General features: G+C 37.7%; 1 protein-coding gene across 1 annotated transcript in view; it reads left to right on the top strand.

Annotated features, from left to right (window-relative positions):
* The window catches only part of LOC133756402 (uncharacterized), a 304,699-nt gene that overhangs the window by 87,310 nt on the left and 191,088 nt on the right, over positions 1-26,301 (top strand). Inside the window, exons 12-13 of the mRNA XM_062187100.1 lie at positions 18,129-18,392; positions 21,913-22,120. Of these exons, the coding sequence (XP_062043084.1) occupies positions 18,129-18,392; positions 21,913-22,120 (472 nt within the window). The remainder of the gene's footprint in view (positions 1-18,128; positions 18,393-21,912; positions 22,121-26,301) is intronic.

Raw genomic sequence — 26,301 nt, 5'->3', positions numbered from 1 at the left:
TAGAATCTTCTTTTATTATTATTTTTATAATTATGCTAGCTCTTCAGTAGTGAAGCCCATAAATTCTTACCCACTGGACTTTTCTTTTAATTAATAGATAAATGCTTATATTTCAGACAATTTTCAAATTAACCTTTGGTTGAGAACAATGTAGGTTAACGATTTTCTTTCTCCAATAAGTGATCCCAAAGGCCTTGTTAAGAAGCGTGGGGTTTATGTGAGGGGTGTGGGTCCAGGCTGGTTGTAGAGATGACTTTTCCTCTGGGGGAGCCACTGACAGCCAGAAGCAGAAGATGGGGACAGGTGCCAAGTAGGCACCAGGCATAGCGCAGTCCCTGAACAGAAGTCTTGATTCTCACCATTTACCTGAGAGAAATTCAGGTAATGTGGTGGCAGCAACTGAGAATGTAGTTAACGATTTTAAAAAAGGGTCCAATCAGCACCTAAGTGTTAAGTACATTCTTCTTTTTATGCCTTTTAACCAAGTACTGAGGTATTTAAAGCATGGAGCTAAGCTACCAAAATATATCCAAAGAGCCTGTTTTGTAGAGCCTTGTGCATAAGTAAATGTCTTACATACAAAGGCAATAGAAAGTGTTTTTCTCATTGTAATTATTTGTTTAGATGTCCATTCTCTTGGCTCCCCCCCCCCCCCACTGGAGTGGGAATCCCATCTATTGAGAGGTTTGCTTTGTGGAAGATCTTCCAAAGAAGCTGTTGAATAATGGTATTGTGCTACAGATACTACAGAAAAAATGCTAGGAGGGGTCAGGGCTGGAGAGGTACCCCAAGGACATCCTCAGACATGGAGCAGAACTGATGAGGGACTGGAATCACAAGAATGTTCACAGTGTTCAGAATTGAATCAAGTCTGCAGGGAACATCAAGGACCAGCAGTTCTTCCAATAAAATCAATTTTCCCTTCCTTCAGATGGAACAAAAATTGTCTTGGAATAGTTGAAATAACAATCCCCCCCCTCAATTTTTCCCCTGTGCCAGAAACAAACAAATAAACAAAAAATAATTACCTCCTGCTACAGTCAAGGAAAATTTATTCTTTAACAGCCTGACAAAATGTCACTGAATTACATCTATCCCTTGGTATCACCTAGAAAAATCCTGCATCCCCAAAGAAATACACTAGGCTATTTCACATTCAGTGTATATGAGAAAAGTACAAAATTCATGACCAAATGAAAACAAGAAAATCACCAAAACATCCAGAATTTGACAGGAAAGAGAAGTCATCTGAGGCTTTTTGCTTTCAGAATAAAAATGCTGTTGCTCAAAGTCCTGCTCATTCCATTGGGCTCTACCCAATCACATCAAGTTTTCTCACTAACCATGCAATTCTGCCTGCCAGTCACTCTGTGGACTGTTCGGGGGAGACTGACTGTTAAAAGAGCATGCTTTTCCGCAATGCACTTTTGTAAGAATAGGGATATGCTCATAGAAACACATAACTGCTCTTTTAACTGATATAGAGTATGCAATTGATATAGAGCTTTTAAGATATTTACTTCAATATATTGAAAATGCAAATTTAAGACAGGTCCATTAATTCTTATTCCATGAATGGAGGACATTGAATTCCCTAAAATTATTGGAGAATGCAGGGCTTCTTGCAAATGCTAACTGGAGCGACTTGTTCATCCATTCCTTTACAAAACTTGAGAATTGAGAAGGCATGACCCAAATAAAAGGGCAAGTGCTAATTATAAGTACTGGGTCTGAAGAAAAAAAGGACTACACACTTGCAAAGTTACATTGCCAATGGACCTTGCAATGAGGGGACGATGATACAGCATGATGAATTGTTTACCTTTGGCATGGGCCAGGGGAGGAACATTGAAAGTTAAGTGAAGAGATTGCTTTTAGGGTCTTAAGACTCCTGAGTGAGGCAACAGAAACATGGGCAAGACACAAAGTGTTACTCCAGACCACAGTACCACCTCAGGATGTGTTTTTTTAATCTTGTCTCAAAAAATTCCATATCTTAACGTGAGTCCTCCTGTGTTGCAATATAGAGTTGGTAAAATACAAGGAGGTAATTGACAAGTTGAGCCTTGGTCACCTCATGTAGAATGATGGAATAACAGCTCCCTTATTTAAGTCACTTCAAGAATCATATAAAATCAAATTATGCTCTGGACTCTTAAAGTAGGTTCATTAATTTTGAGTATTTTGTTTGTATTTTTTGAATAATTCCTTAGGGTTCCTATTAGAAATGTATGTGTTTTCTGACATTTGGCCTAGAAATATCTCAACTGGAACAGTGCCTTTTTCATGGATAATATTCACTAATGGCCAGTAGGTTTAGCTCTTTGGGAAGAAATAGCTGCTCCCCTCCCCTCCCCACATGCCTTTGAACTTTTGCTTCTGACTGTTAAATGTTCATGTTATCTTGGTCCACCATTATACAAGAATCAGGATCAAAAACCCATTTTTCTTTTTTTTCAAATTTTGCTCCCAGAAGGAGTTCTAGGCTCCTGGCTTTGACCTGACACAGCCCCAGCTGTTGTGGACATTTGGAGGTGAACCAGTGAATGGGTGATTCTCTCGCTCTGTCTCTCTCCTCTCTTTTATTTCTTATTTATTATTAAATAAGTAAAAATTCAATAAATGTGTTTAAAAGGGGTAGACTAGATAAAAAATCTAAACATTAGATGTAAAAATCTCTATGAGACAGAGAAATAGCAAGAAACCTGTCCTTAAGGACTTTCAAAACTGTATTTTCCCCTGACGTTCTATAATAGAATTCCTGTAACAGAAAAATACAGTAGCTGAAATTAAGAATTTAAAAGATATATGAGAGCACTTCAAAAATTCATAGAAAAATAGAAATAAAAGATAAGTTTATTTTGGTGCAAAAACATTTTTAAATCAATACATAGTTTTTTCATAATATATATTTTCCATGAACTTTATTTATTAAAAAATCTGCTTATTAGAAAGGCAGAGCAGCAGAGCGAGATAGATGGGGAGTGAGGGAGGTAGTGAGGGAGGGAGAGAGAAAAGAGAGAGAGGCAGAGAAAGAGATCTTTCACCCACAGTGCAATCCCCAAGTAGCTGTAATGGCCTGGACTGGGACAAGTTGCAGCCAGGAGCCTAGAACTCCATCAAGTTCTTCCATATGTGTGGCAGGGGCCCACGTACTTGGATCATCTTCCCCTGCCTTCCAATGAGCAAGCAGAGAGCTGGGTCAGGACTAGAGCAGCTAGGACTCAAACCTGTGCTCATCTGGGATGCAGGTACTCTAAGCTGTGGCTTAACCTTCTGTGTCACAGGGGCAATCCCTCTGTGAAATCTTTGACACCTTCCTTGCTTTGTATTATGCAGAAGCTTAGAGAAGATTACATCATCTGAACAGAGATTTGACAAACTGGGAGCCAGATCTGCGTTAATTTGAGACAGCAGCACTAAGAACTGAAGAGATAGAACAAGTGAAATGATGTGAAAATAAATAGAAAAGAGACTAACATTCATCTTATACAGTTTCCAGAGGCAGAAAACAGAAAAATGAGGGGGGAAGATAAAAGATGTTAATTTTGCAAACTCACTGGAATACATGGCTTCTCTAATTAAGGGAGAAGAAATTCTGAGCAGGACAAAAAAATATCCACATGGAAAACTACAGTGAACATGCCAAGAGCTGCAGCACAGGACTGGAAATGATTGGGCAATAAATTCAAAATTCTCAGAGAAAAGTGATAAAAATATTACTTACCTAAGCTATCAATCAAGAGCTAGAGAAGAAGTGTTGCAAATAAACAGAATCATGTTCAACTAAGAAGACTGTAGTAATTTCTTAGGGCTGCCATAAACAATATCACAGATTGGAAGCTTAAAATAACAGAAATAGACTGTCTCACCGTTCTGGAGCCCAGAAGTCTAAAATCCAGGTGCTGGCAGCACCACATCCCTTGGAAAAAAAGTGCCAGGACACTGTACCTTCATCCTGGCTTCTGGTAGCTGCAGGTGCTCTGTGGCTTGCAGAGGCACCTCTCCCACCCTCATCGCCGTGCAGCGTTCTGCTGTGTGTCTTCATAGGCACATTTGTGTGTGTCTCAGTGTCCAGATGCCCCTTTTGGGTAAGGAGCAGTCATTTTGGAATAGAGCCCACTCCAATGACCTCGTCTTTAACTTAGTATAATCCAAGAAGATCCTGCTTCCAAACAAGGTCACCTTGTGAGATACGGGGGGTTACGATTTCAACATATCTTCTCTGTGTAAGCACAATTCAACCCACAACCAATGTACTCTTGACAGAACATTGCTAGAAGAACTCATAATGGATATCTTTCAAAGAAAAGAGTGCAAGAGCTGATGTTGACTTTGAATTTATGAAAAGTTTATGTTAGAATGCTTTATAGTTTTACAAAGGAATATTTGTAACAATAAAAATGCTTTTTATATTTAATTTTCGTGAAATTGTAGACAATAAGGGAAGTTGAATAGCAAAAAGAAGAATAAATGATCATAATTTGCATAATTAAATGATTCTTTTTGTAACAAAGTTAATAAAAACTTGAGATTAAAGTCAAAGATTATAAATCTTATTCATAATTATTTTAAATAAAAGTTGAAGAAAACATTACCATAGAAAAACATTGTATTAGGGAAAATTTTAAGGATAATCACAGAGATTCTTAGAAAGTTTCTGAGAAATGTTTACTTTCTTTCATGGTTTCTAATATATTAAAAACAACATAATTTTTAGTGCTGTATGGATGATTGAAAGAGAAAATGCGTTAAGGTAATTTTGAAAACTATAAAGTCAGATACAAATTAAGAGTTTCGACAGTCATTTTCTTATCACTGATTATCCAGCATTAGCATCTTTTTTGGGTGACCTTTTAAAATGCTATTATTGAACTTTGGCAATAGTAACTGAACAGGAAGAACTTTCTGTTAATTATTAGCTAGAATTGTTATACTTGTAATTCTCATTTTCTTTGGGTATCAGGATTGGCCAACTTAAAAAAGGGTACAAATACTAGGTTAAAGAAGCAAAACCAGCACAATTCAGGCAAAGAACATTGATTAATGAATTTTAAAAAATTCTTAAAGGTCATGTACTCAAGTTTGGCTAAGCCTGAGGCAGATCTAATGAACATGACCAGGCCCCTCTGTATGGAGCAGGTAACCCATGCTGACTCCAAATTTGCTGACATTACAGGGTTATTATTTCTGGAAGGATGTAGCATTCTGGAACAATTTCTCTAATGATTCCATTAAGGCCATGGTTTCCTTCAATTTAGGGTTACATATTTCATTTTTCGCCTTATCCTGCACCACAATGAAAATAAAACTTTGTCCTGCATTGAGCTTCTGTGTCAGTCAAGGGGGCAGGAGGAGAGGTCACTTGATTTAGGTGGCAATTAACCTCATTGCATTGATAAGTACATCTGTTTTTTGGATCGGGTGTCAGCATGTGTATGATGAAAATTAATGAATACTGGTTTTAAAGGCAAAAAATGATTCTGCTTACACATATTATGGACATTTTGAGGCTTCCTTGAGGAAGAAGTAAATAGATGCCACTCTATGAATGAGGTTTAAGAGCACACATCACGAAGCTACAGGGCCAGAGGTTACAGTGGCAGGGCCAGAGGCTACAATGGCACAGTCTTCCAACAACAGAATCTTACCTGCAATAAGATCCCCTCTCTCCTAATTTGTCACTGGATACAACTTTCTTTTTGGAGAAGGAGAATAAAATATATTTTAATATTGATTAAATCTTTTGGAAAACCTACCATGACTGGTTTCTTCCTGTATATTTAGATTTAAAGAATAAATAAATAAATAAATAAATAAATGTCTAGTAGCAAATACACAAATCTTTAAATAGTCTCTTACTATCACGGTCAGGTATTCTGTACTGTATATAGTTGTAAGTGCTATATCATTATGCTATTGGGCAACACACAGTACATGTGTCTACACCAGTATTATCACCAACACATGAGTATCGTGCTGTGCTCTGACTTTACAAAGGCTTCACATGCTAGGAATAGGAATTTTTTAAGACCATGTTGACTGGAATGTCACTATGTGTCCCAGGATGGTAATGAAAGCCAAGACCTAATAGAGTGGTGGTTCACGTGTGCTCTACACTCTGACTTGAATTCTTCTAAAGTCTTCTTAGCAGTGTGAGGTACAGCAGAGCCCAGTCTCTCTATGCCTTGCTTGTCTCAACTGTAAAATGGTCAGCACAGAAACTCTGCTCATTGATCTTACTGTGTTGGCATCCGCTGGGGAGTGGTCCAGGGTAAATGTTGTAATGTTGCTCAGTGCCCAACATACTGAATGACTAAAGTGTTTTTTTTGTTTTTGTTTTTGTTTTTTCAGGCAGAGTGGATAGTGAGAGAGAGAGACAGAGAGAAAGGTCTTCCTTTTTGCTGTTGGTTTACCCTCCAATGGCCGCTGCGGCCAGCGCATCTCGCTGATCCGAAGCCAGGAGCCAGGTGTTTCTCCTGGTCTCCCACGCGGGTGCAGGGCCCAAGGACTTGGGTCATCCTCCACTGCCTTCCTGGGCCATAGCAGAGAGCTGGCCTGCCCTTAAAGCATCCATGGAACAGATAGTTTCCCCAAATTCAATCTTTGTACGCCTTTAAGGAAAAATAAAAAATCATCTTATCTCTATATTGAGCTTGGAGTTGCCCAAACAGGATTTAGATCTTGAGAGAAATGGCTTATTCATTTGTTATTCTCTGTGTATGTTGAAAGGTAGTTGTAGTAGTTGTGGGAGTTGGAGGTAGATCAAGAAGAGAGTGTTACAGATGGAATTATGTCTTTCCCCAAATTCGTGTGTTGAAGACTTCAACTCTAAGATTGTGGAAGCAGTATTTGGAGAGGATCTTTAAAGAGTTAAGTTAAAATTAAGTCATTAGCAGGAGCCCTAACCAAGTAAGACTGTTATATTTACAAGGAAACACACACATACACACACACACAGAGAAGACCATGTGAAGACAATGGGAGAAGGCAGCCATTTACAAGCCAGGAAGAGGGCCTTAGGAGAAATCAACCCTGCTAACACCTTGGTTTTATAATTCTAGCCTCTGAAATTTGTGAGAACGTTGATTTCTGCTGTTTAAGCCACCATTGGTTGGTGCGTTGTGGTAGCTCCTGCAAACTAACATAAGGACTCGTCAAGAACTGATGATAATAAATTGTCCTCTTCTGGTGAGAAAGAAAGAACAACACAAGACTTAGGTGTTTTAGAAATAATGTGTAACTCAGGGCTGGCGCTGTGGTGTAGTGGGTGAAGCCTGCAGTACCGGCATCCATATGGGATTCGCATCCTGGCTGTTCCACTTCCCATCCAGCTGTCTGCTGTGGCCTGGGAGGGCAGTGGAAGACGGCCCAAATCCTTGGGCTCCTGCACCCACGTGGGAGACCTGGAAGAAGGTCCTGGCTTTGGATTGGCTCAGCTCTGGCCGATTGAGGAGTGAACCAGTGGATGGAAGACCTCTCTCTCTCTCTCTCTTCCTCTCCTCTCTCTATGTAGTTCTGACTTTCAAAGAAATAAATAAATCTTAAAAAAGAGAGAAATAATGTGTAGCTCTGGCGTCAAGATAAGCTGAATTTGTTATGGACGAGGTCTGCATTGTACCCATTCTTTATGGGTGTAACATTCTAGGTCAAAGGTTTTGGAACAGTAATGGGGTACACAGAGGCACTTCAGAAGCTCCAAAGAAAACTACACGTCACCTCCCTCTGCTGTAAGACTATATCATCATTAAATAGAATTTTAAATGCTTAATATTTATGTATCAGTGTGGCCAGATATTATTACAGTGGTAGATGGGTACGATTTTGGTTTCACGGGAGGGAACTCCAATAAGAATAAAATAGCAACTTTTCAAACATGACATTTAATCCATGCGTGTAAATCAAACTGAGAATCTATTATTTATTATTAAAAAGGTGGCATATTTTTATTACACTGAGAATGAAACACAAATACTATGAAAAATTTAGTGCCTTTCCTTGAAATTTTAGGGCACTTATCATGTAGTCATCTAGCTGATACTTACATTCATTTTAAAATATGGCCATTAAATTAATAAGTTTGAAGTTTTATGCCTTAAAAAAGGATGCTCAATTTCAGTGAAATAGGCAAATTTATTTTTTTAGTTAAGGCTTCCTAAATGCTAAAGATGGTAAAGCACTTTGGAAATGCTCTGATTCAAATATGAATATGAAGAATATAGTTCCTATCTTGTCATTATTAGTCATGACCACAGCATTCTCCCCTCAAGTGCTTTCTGGGAACTGCATACATCAGAAACTGATTAAAATGACCTAAAGTATTAATTCTTAAAATACGATAAACCTAACATTTTGCAAGAGGTTATTTTCTGAGTGACACTGAATATCTAAGAATGGAAAATTATTTTAATAATTCATGGGAAGGAGTGGTCTCAGGGAATCTGGAACCTGAGCATGATTGACTTTATTGATTATTGGTTATTACCATTCACAATAGAGAGCCCAGGAGTTTGTTATATTGTTCAGCTCCGGAAAGAAAGAGCTTTCCATTATGTCAGCTGGAAGGAGACCCTTCCTGTCAGTTCCTCAGAGGGTTGCTTTTGCTGGTTAAGTGGACTCCAGATTCTGTGAACTTTTTCACAAGTGGGTCTTCCAGAATGGCATAGAAGACCACTGGGGATCTACTCGCAGCAATGTTCTCCTAACTCAGCTCCTAATGGGATTCCCACTGCACTACACACCAGTCTCTCCAATTATGTTGTGACACAATCCACCTTGCTCTCCCCTCACTGCCACCAAAATAAAGAAACAAAATCTTTGTCCCAAGCATAGTAGGAGAGTACATCTTTAGCATGATGCTGACTGGAGCCATGGTTCTGCTACTTCTTAGCAATCAACACTTTGGAGAAATGATTGAAACTTCCCGGCTTCAGTTTCCTCATTTATAAAATGGAAATCTAATGGGTAATCCACAGGGCTTTTACAAGCATTGTATAATGTGCTGTATAATTGTTCAGTGTAGTGGATGGCACGTAGGGAATCACTGGTAGCTATACTTATTTTTGTCAATATCATAGTCATATTCCCTGTCAGATTAATTCTGCTCTCCACTGTATGTCAGCTTTCTCCAGCCCTTCAAAACAATCCTCCAATTACTTCATCCTTTCTTGATTCTCTCTTCTGAGAAAACTGTCTACACTCTATCCATGCTCTTTTGCCTATAATTTTTGCTACTGGGTGCTCTGAGGAGTTTCAAGGCCATTAGTTCAAAAAACCACTTTGCCACTCGATAACATGTTCTCTTTCAAGAGAAGATGAGTATTCTTACCAGTCAGGTGTCTATGCTTTTACCATATACTACCCATGCAAACTTCGTATCGTACAGTTCGTTGTCAAATGTGTTTTCCAGATGACAAAAGTCAGGCTATAGCGATGGGCGCTTGCCCAGATACTTGAAGCTGAGATTCAAACCCAGAAGTAAATGACTCCACAAACACCCATATTCACAACCCACTCTAAAGGAAGGAGTGAGAACTTATACATTGATTTCCATATCAGTAAATTATCCACCAGTTCCCACAATTTGTCCTGTGTGTGTGTGTGTATGCATATGTGTGTACCTCCAGGTGAGTTTCTATTACTAAAGCCATACCTCTCTGTTCAGTCTTTCCCTTCTGTCTCTGAATGGGCGGGCTCTGCATCACATATCAGATGCACATTTGGGAAGGAGGCTCTTCTACTTCATGACATTGGCAGTACTAACTTTGTCTCAAGAACATATGGATTTGCCAGCAGCAGAATGGAAGCTTCTGGAGAGCTCACTGCTCTATCTCCCCGACCTGGAGATGTGTCTGTCTCAATGAATTATTTTTAAAATGCATGAACAAACCTAAGAATTCCAAGAGTGACACAGCTATCTTCCGATAGACAACTGTGGACTGTCTTTTAATTTGAATTTTCTTAAACCTTAAACATTTTTGGTGTTTTTCGAAGATTCACATTTTATGTTTTACTAGGACTGCTTTCCAAATTCCGTAAATCCATCTTTGTCCTTTGTGTCTGTTCTCTACATCTGTTCACATCCAATGTATTCAGAGTTAAGAATGCCCTAGTTACAAAATAGTAGTTCTTGTTCACTTGCCATGCAGTTCAACAAGCAAATCATTTTGAATTCTCTAAAGAGGAGGAACTTGCTTCTATATTTGAACTCACTCACATTCAGAGGGAATATGTTTAATATTTCAACATCTATACAAAATGCTTTACAATTACGTTAAAGGCATTAATTCTCATATGAACACCAGAGAAGTCACAAAGGACTGAATAGGGCAAAAAATTTCTTCAAGGTCACACAGCCTGTTAATTGCAAAGGATAGGCCTGGCTATCTTTTCCCATCCATCTGCCTCATACATGTACCAAGCAGTAGTCAATGACTTTGAACTGATGAGTAAGAAGCTTAGGGTGGTGGCAGGAAAAGGATTTATGTTCAAACTGAACTCAAGGACCAATGAAGGTCAGTCTAGTAAATTGTAAATCACATCATGCCAAGCCTCTACTTATGTCTTCCATGGCATTAGATCTCTGTCACATTTAGAATATAATCCAAATTCCTTTTCTAGGCTTTCCAACTTTATGTGACCTGGCCTCCACCCCATTCTCTAATGTTATTTCATCCTCGTTTTGGGGTTGTGTATTTCAGTGCAGCCTCAGTTGCATTCTCCAGACACTCTGGGCTCATTCGTGCTGCAGAGCCACTGCATTCATTGATGCTGTCTGCCTAGCATTCTTCCTCCTCAAACGTTGGCACTGTAGGTCTCGGGGTAAAGCTTGCTTCCATAGATAAGAGTTTCTTCACAGTATCACCCCTCTCACTTGGTCTGGGTCATCACTATTTATTTCCACTCTTTCAATATCAGTTGTGATAGGGTAAGCATTTGCCACTACTGATAAAGTCTTATTGATTGACTGGTTCATCATTCTCTTCCTCACCAGATTATAACTCAATGAGAGTAGAAGTGTTTTTTTTTTTTTTTTTTTTTTTTTTTTTTTTTTTTTTAGTGATTTTGACCCTCAATGCCAAAATTGATGCTTAAGCACGAAATGAATATTTAATGAATGCGTATGGATGAGTGAATGAATGAATGATTGGAGGGAAACAGTGAAGTTTAATACAATTTTCCAAATAGTCAAATGAACAGTTTAGTAGCTGGGGAAACCTGAGAAAGCCATTACTTTCCGGTTTTTCAACCACCTGTAAAATGGGCTAATGTCAACATAACAGATCCAGTGTGATAGAGGGCATGTAAGAGCTTTGTAAAATAAAAAGTGCTGCTCAGGCATTAACTTCACTGCTAGACATCTTCAGTGAAATGTGGGCTGCCCAAAGGGGAATGTTGATTAGCAGCTATTGCCAAAAGTTTTCTCCTTTCCAAATGATGTATTTACATGCTCCTTGTAAAACCATTTGTGGTTAATTTGTTGGTCTTTGATCTAATCAGGCTGCAGATGTTCACAAACGCCATCTTTTTGTGCATTGAGGCTCACTCACTGGGGTTTGTAAAAGTAATGGGCTGTGCCCAATTTTTCCCCGATGTGTTCAACTCTCAGGGACAATGAAAGGAAAGATCTATCTTTTGCCTAACAAGGAGAAACTGAAAAGAAATTTCAACTTTTTGTTTTCATAGTCAAAAGAAAAAAAAGGGAGGAGTAGGAGAATCTCAGAACTGAATTTTTTAAATTAAAATATTCAATTAGAATTTTCTGTCTCCCTAGAGTGAAATATTCTTAGTTGAACATTTCAGCAGCATGTGAAGAGATGAGTTATGACATATTGAGGTTGAGGTCAGGTAATGGAATTGCAGTATAATGAGATGACATCCCATATATTTCCTCTTGATTCAGTCATCTTTGATGGGAAATAGTAGAAAGGTCTGATTGTTTAGCCAGTAATTTTTCAGGTAAGACTTAGATTTTAGACAGAAATGTAGTCGCCCTAAGTAGTAGAAGTTAAACATACATGCTCATGGATACCCAAACCTAACTGACTTATCTCTATGTTGAGATTGGGTAGTGATTCTCAACTTGCACACAGAAGTGCCTCCTGAACTATTATCTCACCTTGTTACAACTAAGAGTTTTAAGTTCTATTCAAGATTTATTCACTTAAAGGTAAGCATGAAGCCTGGAATTTTGAATTTTTAATAAGTACCGTGGGCAATTTTTAAAAATTTTTAGCCTAGGTAATTGATTTTTAAAGCACTTATTTATGTATTTGAGAGGCAGACTTACAGAGAGAGGAAGAGAGAGAGAGAGAGAGAGAGAGAGGTCTTCCATCTGCTGGTTTACTTCTCAAATGGCCACAGAGGCTGGAGCTGAGCTGGTCTGAAGCCAGGAACCAGGAGTTTCCTCCGGGTCTCCCATGTGGGTACAGGGGCTTAGGTACTTGGGCCATCTTCTACTGCTTTTCCAGGCCTTCAGCAGGGAGCTGGATTGGAAGTGGAGCAGCTGGGACTCAAGTCAGCACTCATATGGGATGCTTAATCTACTATGTCACAGCACTGCCCCCTTGGGTAATTCTTATTCAAACTAAATTTGGGGCTCTGTGAGTTTAAGTGTTTAAAGATATCATGGCGTGATTGTTGGTGTTTCTTAAATGAATAAATTCATTTTTAGGAGACCATAAGGTTAATTTAGTGACTTCAGGCTTGAGAGATCATGGGGTTGTACCCTTCATTCAAGGAAATTTTTTATTTAGAATAATTAATTTTAAAACTATGATAAATGTTGCCTTTCATACAGACTTTTTCTTCAAGGACCTTGGTTAAAGAGATTTTTGGGATAAAAATGATTTGTGTTAGTAAGGTCTATGACTGTTTTGGATGCTTGAGCCCCAGATGAACAATTTAGGTGAGAAATTCAGAACATCTGGAAGAAGAGCCCTAGCTCCTTTGCTCTTAGGAATCATAAAAAGTAATCAATGGGACAGAGCTGGATGCCCTTATGTCCTTCCACCATGAGTCTAAGGTAGGCTGGCAGATATCAACTTCTTCGACCTTCAGGAAGCATAACATAGCTGGCTTCAGAACAGAACACCTACAGTCAAACCCAAACTCTTCCCTTCTCGTCTGCTTTGCGTGACTTTAGATCAAATCTCTCTTTGCATCAGTGTGGTATTTATAAACTGGAGCCCCTAGTAGAAGTTACTTCATAGAATTATTATGGTGATTGATTTAAAGAGGATAAAGTACCTTGCATTTAGTAAATATGTGTTAACTGTTGATATTATACCAATGTTCAGGATTGAGGAGTTACAAAGAAATGAATGATCTAAAAACAAGGACTTGGATCTTGGACCTATTCCATTTGATAGGAGAGTGTTGGTTTTCCAGTGGTATAAGAAAAGAGTCTGTTTTATTCAGACACTATTGTAGTTGTAACTAATGCAATCTCTGCCCTGATCCCTAGACCAAGGTATGTTTCTAAGAATAATTACTTTCTGTTAGCCCTCAGTAGAAATATTAGAGAATAGGGCTAATTTGCCCATTTATTCATCTTGGCTGAGGGAATGGAGAAGTAAATAATAATAATTCACAGTGGATAAACGAGAGTACCTGTGCTGCAGCATCAATTTACATCAATTCCCATTCACTTGTCCAAGGGTGGCTTCCTCAAAAGAACATTTTTCTGTTTCTAATGGAAATATCCACCATAGAGTGTTAGATCTAGAAAATATCATTTGCTTACTTTCCTTTCTTTGCATCAACCAACCCTGTCTCCCCTTCTTTATCACCCCCAGCACTTTATATACAATGAAACAAAGACCCAGAAACAGTAGATAGATTAAACTAGATTTGATCTCACCTTGGTCTGATGCCAAAGACCATGCTTTTAGCTGCTAGGATATACAGCTTCCTTTTAAAGCAGAGAAGTAATGAAATACTGCAGAACTAGAGAGTTGGGGTTGAAATTAGCTATACATATACTCAGACAACTATGTAAGATGCATTTAGAAGATAGAAAATGTCAAAGAGACACTGTAGACTTAGTATGGGCAACTTACACATTATCTGATATTCTGCTTACCTGATCAAGTATTGATTATATATGTTTGCATATCCCTCTTCTATTGGCTTTATCTTGATGCTGACAAAGACCTACTAGTACTTTGATCATACGTCCAGTTACTCAGATCTATGGCTCTTCCACTATTTAGGCCCAATAATCATGTCTATAGAATGATCCATACTGGACTTGATTAAATACAAGTCATGGCCAACAAACCAGTCAACAAAAGCTTCGTTATCTTATGGCAACCCAAATTCCCCAGTATCTCAGTGGCTTTGCACAACAGATGCTTGCTTTTCACCAATACTCCCACTCTATGCCTACTACAAGACAACTGGAAATTCTGCTCCATCCATTTTTATCCTAGGTCAAAGGCTAGACCATCATCTGGAGCATTGCTTGTCACTTTGACAAAGGAGAAGACAAGACAACTCTGGATAATGTTTACTATGTGTGTGTGTATGTATTATATGTGCTAATATATATTTAACAGGGAACAAAACTGGAAAGTTAGATAATGGTGAGGCTGCATGAGGGTCCTGATTGCAATGCAAGGGTATTAAAATGTATGGGTTAAATGTAAAGTTTTTATACAATATTAATTAGGCAAGAAACAGCCTATCAAGTAGCAAAATGTGGAATTTATAATGTACCAAAGTTTCTAGAATCCTTTTGTTTGGTGTTATAGATAAAAGCAATTTTTGGTGACCAGAGTGCATAATGAAGAAATTGTCAAAGATTTTCTATATTACTTTTTATAATAAATTTTCTATATTACATTTTTATAATAAATTCAGAATTTCAAGATATGGAAATATTGATACTTTTTGATAATCAATAATGAAGTTTTAATCAGATGTCATTGATGAGTGAATCTCATTGTGAAGATTTTTCTCTTTATCTTTGGTTTTCATCAATTTGACTTTGTCATGCTTAGGTACTGTTTCCTCTGTATTTTTTCTGCTTAGGATTTTCTGAGCTTCTCCAATATTGTAGATTGAGATATTTCATCATTATCTCTTTCAGTATTATTTTCTGCACCATTGTCTTTCTTTTCTCTTCCTAGAACTCCAATTATATGTGTATATTACTGTTTATTGATGTCCCCCAGGTCTTCTGGGCGATGGTTCATTTTTCTTTATCATTCTTTTTACCTTTATGAATCAGTTGGGATAATATCTATCTATCTATCTGTCTTACAGTTCACCTGTTCTTTCTGTATTGTGTCCAGTTAATGATTTTGTCACTTCAAATATTTTACATTTCTGCTCTAAAACCTTTCTTAAAGTTCTCTCCTGAAATATTCCACCATTCAACAATTATTTTCATCATTGTCTCTACTTTTCTATCTTATGTATAATAATTAAAGTCTTTTTTCATTTAAAACTCTGGGTCAACTGTGGGTCAATTTCCACTGACCGATTTCCTTCCATGCTTCACATTTTTGCACTTTTATGGATGTCTTATATTTGTGTGTTTTATGCCAACATGTAAGAAAATTGTTAAGAATGAAGTACAAAATACTTTTACCACACAAGGGACTGATCTATTTGTTCATACCAGGAATTGCACTAAGGTGGGATTGGGTTGCAACTCTAGTTGGTTTTAGTTTCTTACGGGTTTTAGAAGCTTTAAATGGGGAAAGAACCCCCTTTTGAATGATCTTCATATTCCAGCATCAGGTAACTGAGATTCTGCTGTGTTCTCTAATGCTGACCCAAGACTTCTGAGCCATTGGCAGTTCCTCTTTGCTTTCATGCAGCAACTCAGTTTGCTCACATGATACTGAGTACTAGTAAACTTATTAATTTGAAAATTAGTAATAGCAAGGGCATGCTTAGTGTCTGGGGCTTATATGTGTTCCACATTCCTCCTTACTCAAAAATTGTTAAGAATTCAGCCAGTTTCTACTTTCCACTTTTCCTGGGATTCAACGTGCCTTTAATTCTAAGTCATGTAGAAGGGACTTATCCATTTCTGAGATTTTGTTTCTCTTTATTAGCACTTCAGTTCTCCAAGGGCTTCAGAATATATATAACTCTGTAATTTATTTGATATTTGTTTCCTTGTCATTATGCAAAAGTTGACCATTTGTGACCATCTCCATCATAACCACAACCAGGACTTTGAAGGCTCTCTGGTGTTGTGCACATTTATACATTTATAAATGTATTTTAACTTAGAATATGCTCTTTTTTCTCTTTATTGAAATAATTATCTAAGTTATCTTCAAAATAGGATAATTTTTTATTAAAAATATTTATTTATTTGAAAGTCAGTTACAGAGACAGAGAGAGAAGTGATCTTCTATCTCCTGGTTCATTCACCAAATGGCTACAATGCCAGGGCTGTGCCAGACCAAGACCAAGACCTAAGAGCTTCTTCTGGGTCTCCCGTGTGGCTGCAGGGTCCCAAGGATTTGGGCCGTCTTCCACTGCTTTCCCAAGCCATTAGCAGGGATAGGGGTCTGGATCAGAAGTGGAGCGGCCAGGACTGGAACTGGCAGGCATATGGGATGCTGGCATTGCAGATGGTGGCTTATGTGCTGTGCCACAGCACCAGACCCAAGGAAAAAAACTTTAAAAAATAGTAATAAAATATGTATTTCATGTTTCTGTGAGCATTTTTATATTTACTAAGATGACAATTGACTTTGTGAGCAATGTAACTTTTATGTCTTGTACATGGACATTTAGATACAAAAAGAGGAAATTCAGGTTCATGGAAATTTAGACACGGTAAAGAGAAGTGAGTTATTCAAGACCACAATACAATTAATGATATAACTGGGTCTGTACTGGCCAAATTCTTTATTTATTTGAATGTTTCTTTGAATAAGACTAGTTCAGTGTAGTAGGTGGGATTTTTTGTGCTAGATTTTGATTCTAAATGCAAGGATAAAAATAGATACAATTATTGTTAATAGCATTTGTTCAACCTTACATTTAAATGATGACTGAAAGCAGGTTTGTGATTGTGTCCTCCTCCTCTTTCTTTAGTTTACATTTGCTTATCACAAGGGGTGTTCACAGCCAACAGCCAAATGAAAAGTACAGGCTGATTAAGGATCTCTTTTGTCAGTAATTTGTGCCTAATGTTTTTAGCTTTCCCATGGGCTGCTGTAGAAAATGGTAAATCTGGTTTAAATGAAACCTGATCCTGTTAATGGCTTAATAGCAGCTGCCACAAGGTTATAACATTTTTCAATAGATGACTCTGTTTAATTTTATGCCTAAAATAAATGTTGGAATACTTGCATAAATCATGTAAAATATACATATACTTTTGAATTAATAAATTATTACAATAGAGAAGTTCCTAATTTTGCCTATTTCAAATTATTCATAAAACGTGTTTTAAAAATGCACTTATCTTTTTAAAATTAAATATTATTTGTATCATTCACTTTTCTAAAATGTTTTAAAGGCCAAGGGATAGGCTTGATCTCTATATATTGGAACTTTTACAGGAGATTGGTCAATCTGATTATTTCCACCATTTTTATACCTGATGCTATTTGTTTAGCACTGACAAATTGCTTACATAGTGATGTGCATAATAGGATTAGTTTCTCTGCAGTGTGATAGCTTGTGAACCTCTTTTAAAAAGCATTTTTTTCTGCACAAAACACTTGCTCTGGGTAGGTGAATGATATGAAGATGAGTGACAGGTATGTAAAACAATGATTATGATGGGATATGGAAATAGTTACACAATAGAGGTACCAGGTCAAGAAATGAGGAAAGAAAATATGGAGTACCATGATAATGAACACAACACAAGCTCGATTTACGAAGCTCATGAAATGCGAACTCTTGAGCTGGCAGGGTCAAATCTGTCATCTCGTTTGGGTCACATTTTCAGAGCAGCCTGCTCCACTACCTGGGGCTCAGAGGGTTATTTATGTATGTAAGTCCAAGTATGGGTTTTCAGGGGCAAACAACAGGAATAGAGAAACGCTTCTTCACTTAATTATACATTGTTTATAGGCAGCACTGAATACAGTTTGTTTCCAAAAATACGAGCATCCCAATATCTTCCTTTGTCTTAATATCGTTCCTAGGCACTCCCTCAACAGAAAGCTGTGAAACCTGGCCTGGCTTTGTTATTTGAGCTCTTCCTCCTTCGTGGGACATGCGCTGGCCCTGACCATGTTGTGGGTTGGGCAGTCTTCCCTTTGTGTGACAACAACTTTGACGTAGTGGAGGGAAAATTCAAGTGTCCCCTTCTCCGAGGACATTACGACCAGAATGTTGGCAGCTTCAGGAAAATTGAAGATTTGATTTGCCTGGATTTGGACAACTGGCTGGGCAATTTATATTTTCAGGTTGGCAGTATGACTTTATAAGTAGAGAAAGATTTAAAAATCTCCAATGCTGCTTTCTTTCTAGCCTTTAGCTTCCTTTCATGCTGTTGAAAATTTTAATAAGTATCATAAAATTGTAGAAGTAATTACATCTTAATGGTGATTTCTCATAATGAATATTAAATTGATATATAGAAATAAGGCTTAACATTCTAGCATTAGGGAGAAATTTGAAGATAATTTAATACAGTCTTCTATGTTGTGAATGGGCCATAATTGTTGCCTAAATCTTCTGATTCTTCGTTCATACTTTGCTAGTGTTGTAGCACACTGTGCAACTTCTGCTCAACATGCAATAGGACCGTGACAGATTTTCTTATTGAAAGTAGTTATTGCTCTTCCACTGTGTGTTGTGCATTGTTTATTCTTGGGATACCAAAGAGATAAGATGTGGTATGTTTAAGTTAGTATTTTGTGGCTGTAATGAAACACCTGAGGCAAACAATTTGATAAAAAGAAAAGATTTATTTAGATCACAGTTTTGGAGATTTGAATCCAAGACTGGGTAGTGCCATTGATTTGGCTTCTGATGATGGTGGGGGAAGACAAAAGAAGGAGAATGTGTCAGAACTAGGAACAGGGAGAGAGGGTACTCAAGAAGGAAAAATATGCAAGCAAGACAGACTATATTTCTTTTCCAGGAAAATTATTCTGTCAATGCTTCATTCTTCAAGGAGAGAGGGTGGGCTCAAACAGTGATTTTTTAAACAATTATCTCGTGAGAACTCAAGAGGTCACATAAGAAGGAACTTCTTAGGGCAATGACCAGAGTGACTTAAGGACCACCCACTACAGGTTTCATCAAGTTCCAACAGTAACATGGGGACCCAGCCTTCAACACATGGACCTGACTCATAGGTGTAGTCTATTCAGTCTATTACTGAATATGATGTATTCTATGTTGCTGTGTCATAACATGGTATGGATTGTTCTTTCTTACCTACACTTTGGAATATTTGTTTCCCCCCTACTTCTCTGTCTATCATCATCATTATCATCATTCCAATGTTGGTGTATGTGCTGTTGAAGCAAGAACATATCTATCTATATATCTCTGTCTATCCACTTTCCTATCTATCTGGTAAAACTGTTAAATATTTTTAGGAAATACATAATTTTTACCTTAAAATTAGTAGCTACATTTCCTTCCTGTATGATGGGGTGTTCCTGTTGCCTATGTAGTTTGAGCAGAAGTATCAGAAATGATCTTTTTTGGTATGTGATTGCACTGTAATGTTATGCTGAAATATGGTCAACCTAGTTGTGCTATTAGGAAAAATCCTCTCATGTGAGTATGTGGCTCTATATTCACTCTGGAAGCAGCATCATCCAAAGGCAATTCTGTTTGTACATTGCAATCACGTGAGGAATTTTAAATTATTGCTGCCTGGGCCTTATTCTCAGACTCTAAAAATCTGTTTATTTTCTGATGGAAGCTCAGACATCAGAAGTTGTTAGTAGCTTCTAAAAAATCAGAAACATTGAAATAAATATACTTGAAAAGGAAGGCTATTATAAATGAAATGCAAAGAAGTTATTTAAAAAATTACCCGAATTTTATAACAAAATATTTTAAAAATGTGTGAATTGAATATTGTACCAAAGTAACAAATATATTGCAAATTAGAATATGGCCTTAAGAGAAAAGAAATTTTGTAATAACTAGTGTGAAATCATATATAATTCTAAGTACCTTGTTTTACTATTTGTTACCTAAAAGTCAGTGATAAATCATGCCATGGAAAGTCTGTACCATATTGACTTTGTTTCATAAAAAACAACTTACTTAGAACTATTTTTAATCATAAACAGAATTTATATTTGAGATAAAGTCAAGAAGTGATGCTTAAAAGTTATAGGATCAAAGAAATGGTTATTTGTTAAACAATATTATAAGAATAAGCTAACTTTGCTAAAACCTGCTTAAATGCATTGCTAAAATTTTCTACTCTCCCTTCCCAAATTTCATATTTTAAAATGGTGGTGGATAAAAGTAATATTATGGACCGGCTCTGTGATTCACTAGGCTAATCCTCCACCTGCGGCGCCAGCACTCTGGTTTCTAGTCCCGGTTGGGGCACCGGTTCTGTCCGGGTTGCTCCTCTTCTAGTCCAGTTCTCTGCTGTGGCCCGGGAAGGCAGTGGAGGATGGCCCAAGTCCTTGGGCCATGCACCTGCATAAGAGACCAGGAGGAAGTACCTGGCTCCTGGCTTTGGATTGGGGGAGAACCAATGGAAGGAAGACCTTTCTCTCTCTTTCTCTCTCTCACTGTCTGACTCTGCCTGTCAAAAAAAAAAAAAAAAGTAATATTATGGTTTATCCATAGAGCCCAGCTGGTCATCATTCATTAAAGATGGATGTAGTTGTCCCCTAACGCTCTTATTTGGCAGATAATAGTGAGAATATTCTCTCTGTGTGTGTGGTTTGTGGGGGAAGTGAGTCTTATTAATAAAAATAATAGCATTTTCCAAAAGGCATGATTTGCTGACTATAAATAGGCAGAATAAGTGGAAATGTAGAAGCTTCTCTTTTATGAGGTTGAAAATGAAACACTATTCTTATTTTTTCAAGATTATTTATTTGAGAAGTAGAGTGACAGAGAGAGGGGGAGAGACAGAAAAAGAGGCTTTTCATCCACTGGTTCACTTCTCAAGTGGGCACAATGGCCAGGACTGGACTGGGCTGAAGCTGGAAGCCTGGAGCTCCATCTGGGTCTCTTACCTGGATGGCAGGTGCCCAAGCACTTGGGACATCTTCCACTACCTTCCCAGATGCATTAGCAGGGAGCTGGATTGGAGCAGAACAGCAATATGGGTGGCAGCTTAACCTTCTGCATCACTGTGCTCACCTCCCTATTTCCTCTTACGTGAGATTCTAAAACCACTCTGATTCAACCCCCATACCTCCTGTAGGTACTCAAGAAGGAAAAATATGCAAGCAAGATAGACTATATTTCTTTTCCAGGAAAATTATTCTGTCAATGCCTCATTTTTTCTGGATGTTTCGCTTTCTGTGTCATTGTTTATTTTTCCCAAACACTTTATTATTAACATTTTAAACATAAGCAATTGAAAAAAATGCACAGTGCATATCTACTTGTACTACATTCTATAATCTTGTCATTTTTCTTTGAACTTAATAGCATTGCTTGAATAATAAATATTGAATGAATATTTGCTGCTTTCATCCCATATGAATTCTATGCACCCAGTGTTATCTGGAAGAAGGAAATAAAGAAACTTATAAATAAAAGCAAAAATCCTAGTAAATATATTCTGCAAATGGCAACATCACAGGCAAATATGTAAATCAGTTAATAAAAAACAGCAATTCCTTGTAAAACAACCACACAAAAACAAATAGTTTGGAAAACTGGATTCATTATTATCATTAGATCTTCAAATTGTGACTTTCTAGAGAAAAATCAGGTGTGTTTGTAATAATGTAAACAGTTTAGATAACAGATTTAATCTCTCTATAGGTAATTAAACTTCCTTTGCATTTGGATGATCAAAACCACTTTGAAAGCAATACTCAACTTTCTCCTGAATTTCCGGTTTCTTTAATGACTGAAGCAGAGAAAGCAGAAATAGGTATGGACAATCCAGCTGGCTTTTCTGAAAAAGAAAGGAAAAACATTTGGGCATCAACGAATGATGAAATTGAATCCACCTTGGAGTCTTCACCAGGTTGGTTGACTTTTTTATTTGTTACTAGTGTTTGTATTACTACTATTTCAAGTTATTTTATGTTAAGCAAAACTAGATAAGCATTATTAATTCTCTGAGAATGTTTTATTTTCTATACTATGTACATTTACAGAGAACACAATCATTAACTAGAATATTAGAACGCTGTATTTCCTATAAAAGTAAGTATAAAAACGCTTCTTTGAAACACAAAGCTTTTGCTATAGCCTTTTGCTCTAAGGATATTTTTAGGTTTATATGGGGGATAACTTAACTTATTTTGCTTCTTATTTGTAGATTCTTTCTTGTATATTCTTGAGAGGGGTAATCAATGAATAGCTATGAAAGAAAATATTCTCCCAAGAAAGTTCTCAAGTCATATATTATTTTGTAGACATTGTTTTCAAAGACAGGTTTAATTAAACACTAGGTGAGCAAATAAAGTGTTCTTTTGAAATATTCAAAATACAAAAGCTCCATTTTCCTGAAGATATGCAAGAGATCTTCAGAAAGTCATTGGAAAACACATGTTATTTTAAAAAATCATGGATTTCAAAATAAGACAAAATAAACTTATCTTTTAATTCCATTTTAGCAGCAGCCGTTTGAAGTACCCACATATTAGAGATGATAATTTTACTACAGGATTGTTTCCTTTACCAAAGACTTAGCACGTTTCTTTAAGAAGCTGGATCTTTCTACAGTAAATAATAGTGTCAGTAGCAATCCCATGGAATGGGTTGGTGGAAATTGCAGTGGTGGTAGAAGTTATAATACTACCAGCACAGTCCTAATGCCAGAGGAATTACCCGTGAGAAGCCTTGTGGTAAGCACAGAAACTGTAGTCACAGAATTTTATACAGATATCTATCCAATTACATGTCATGGTTTTAAACAAATGTTTGTGAACGTAAACTAGAAATTTTGATATCTATTGAAGCTGGGTTATGAATGTCAGGGATACAGCATAAATTTATGGAAATTTACTGTTTCTCACACTTCAGAACCTGGACTAAATTTACTTGTAGCCAGAGAAAATAGGAGGCTTGGGGGCAAAATGAATAGAGTGAGTCACCCTCCAAATGTATACCTGTAAGCTTAATTATGGAATTTAATAGATTCAAGATTTCAGTGTTTTAAAGTTTAAGTGCAGACATCCAAGGTAGACAATAGTGATTGTGCTAATACATGTGTGTGGATACAGGAAAGGTGAGGTCTGGGGGCTCTCCAGAAAACCAAGGGCACTGGCAGTCTTTTAAAGTGCCATGAAATCATCTTCAAACCAGGTCCCAGCCCATGGCAATTTTCATTTCATTCCCAGTTTCTGCATGGGGCAATTCTGTTGAGGACATTCGAAGATGTTGAGGCTAAGTCTCATCCAGTTGTTTCCATGGAATGATTTCTATGTCACACCTTTGTTTTGGATTGAATTCATTCAGCAAACTTTCAGCATCAGTGGCAGAGACGCCCTTGGTGTATGAAGACAAATTGTGTTAGCATTCCAACTGTGTAAGCTTGGTACCGTGGTTTGAGGATGGACCTTGGAATTCATGTTGGAAACTTGGCAGCATTGTTGAGAGGCAGGGTTCTGTCCTTAGGAATGGATTTATCCACTCTGGGAATAATGGGTAAGAGGACCAATGGGTTATTGAGAGATCAGCTTATTTCTCAGGAGAATGGGTCTGTTATAAAAGCCAGTGTGGCCCTCTCTCCTGAGCCCTCCAGCACGTGCAGCTCTGCACCACCCAGAACTCTGCAGGGCCCTCTGCAGGCCCAAGGGCCTGATCACAAATAGCCGCTTGCCTTCTACTTCCCAGCCTCCGAACTGTAAGAAATACGTTCCTTTCCTTTACTAATTACCTACCAATAGAAAACAGAATGCTGGGAATCTGAGTTCCATAAGAGGGAGAGTAAATCCAAATCTTTTCTGCTGATAGAAAATATCACATTGATTTTTGTTTCAATATTAAGTTCAGAAGTCCACTGTAAAGGCTGGGTGTTGTGGTGCAGCAGGTTAATCTGCTGCATGGGACCCCCACGTCCGGTATTGGAGTGCCTCGGATTAATCCTGGCTCCTCTTCTGATGTATCTTCCTGCTAACGCACCTAGGAGGCAGTGGATGTTGGCTCAAGTATTTGGCTTTGATACTCATGTAGGAGGAGACTCAGAATCCCAAACTTCTGGTTCTCACCTGGCCAAGCCACTGCTTTTGTGGACACTTGGAGAATAAACAAGCAGACAGAGGATTCTCTCATCCTCTCTGTCTCCCTCCTACCACTCCCCCCACCATCCCATCACGCTGGCTTCCAACTAAATAAATAAATCTTGTAAAAAAAAATAAACTGTAAAGCTGCTGCATGACATGATCAAATATGTACATTTCAAAGTAGATTCCCCACCCTGCTCCACGTTTTTAAAAAAAATCATGGAGCTAAAAAGCTTGTTTTAGAATTCTTAACTTTTGAGAAAGTGAGTAGTGACTTCACTAACAACATTCAGTGTTGCTGACATTTTAACATAGTTTTAGGTTACTGAGCAAATTGATTAGAAGCAGTTACTCTTAGACCACTTCCCACCTGATCACTTTTGCTTTCTGTTTTTTCCTCAGGGAATGTGTCAATGTTTTCCACACGTACAGCATTGTGCTGTGACCTTGGCTTAAAGGGTTCTGCCCTCTGTTTCCTTAAAAGGAAGACAGTGGCACTCTAGGAAACACAAATACTGACACAGTCAATATGAGAATACCACATAGCATGAAAGGAAGAATTTTTTGGTTTAGGAAGAACTGATAATTCCTTTGCTTTGATATAAACCTGGAGGCTAATTCAAGCCTCACGTCCTAAGACTGGGAACTTCTGCTCATAAGCTGAACAAATTTTTACAAAAATAGGACATATAAATCTCTTCCAGTATGTCTCTGCTATTTCTTATATTTACTTATTTTTCTTGGAATCTTCCTGGGTGTATTATTAGTGCTTAATATCCCCTATGGGTTTGTTTCCTAATATATCAGGGCTGTGATACAGTATGCTGTTTCTGCCACAGATATGTTGCTAAGAGATTTAATAATGAGTAAACAAACACAACATGTGGTAATTCATTTCAAATTAAAAGTTTATTAAACTCTGGCTTGATGACTTTCTGGCTATTTACAATTAAAGGAGCAAACCTTAGGGGAGGGATGACCACGTGGTGTGTTCATGGCTGCAAGGTTTCTGTCTGAAAAATGTGTTTATGCCCTTCTGCAAGCTGTCCCACATTGATAGGCTCTGTATGTTATCTGCTGAGTATGCTACTGTCCCCAGATCAAGAGAAAGTGACTTCAGTGTTGACTTAAAAGCACACATATTGTACACATGGGCTTGCATATGAACACGCATACATATGCACACACATGCTCATATTGACACATATACCTAGAGATTACTAATTTATTCCCATGGTTAGTATTTTAAGTGGTGGTCAGCCTTGCTGACAGGTGGATGCCCAAGGCCAGAAATAACTGAATGGCTAGAAGAAAAGAGCCATCATATACTTTTGGCTTATTATTCATCTTTCAGGCTCTTTACTTTTGGTGGGCATGGACAAGGAAAAGAGTTGTTCTGCTTGATAATTTTGTTCAGAGTTTTATCATGCAACCATGATGAACAAATCACACTGTTGTAGGAGTATCATCCAAAGCAACACTCAGTTGTTTTGATCCCCAGGGATATACTTGAGTCCAAACTTACTCCACCATGAGAAGTGTGTATGTCAATGTATCGAATAGATGATGGGAAGACCTTCCAGTGTTCACTGAGGTGAAACTGTTGATAGCTTGGTTTTCTTCAATTTCTTAAAATAAATAAAGTTGGCAACTTTAGGGTATTCTTTCAGGCTGTTCCTTCTATCTGCAAAAAGCCTTAACCATCACTAACATTTTGTCCATCAAAACATGGTTTATAATTTCCTTCCTTTTTTTTTTTTTTTTTTGCTCAAGATTCATTTATTTATTTGAGAGGTAGAACTACAGACAGAAAGGTCTTCCATCTGCTGGTTCACTCCCCAAATGGCCCCAAAGGCCAGAGCTGGACCGATCCAAAGCCAAGAGCCAGGTAGTCGGGACATGAACTTGTGCCTAAAGGATGCTGGTGCTGCAGGCAGAGGCTTAGCCCACTACACCACAGCGCCAGCCCCTATCA

This window comes from Lepus europaeus, chromosome 3, assembly GCF_033115175.1.
Source record: "Lepus europaeus isolate LE1 chromosome 3, mLepTim1.pri, whole genome shotgun sequence".
NCBI classification, from domain to species: domain Eukaryota; kingdom Metazoa; phylum Chordata; class Mammalia; order Lagomorpha; family Leporidae; genus Lepus; species Lepus europaeus.
This window is presented reverse-complemented; position numbering and strand designations above follow the sequence as displayed.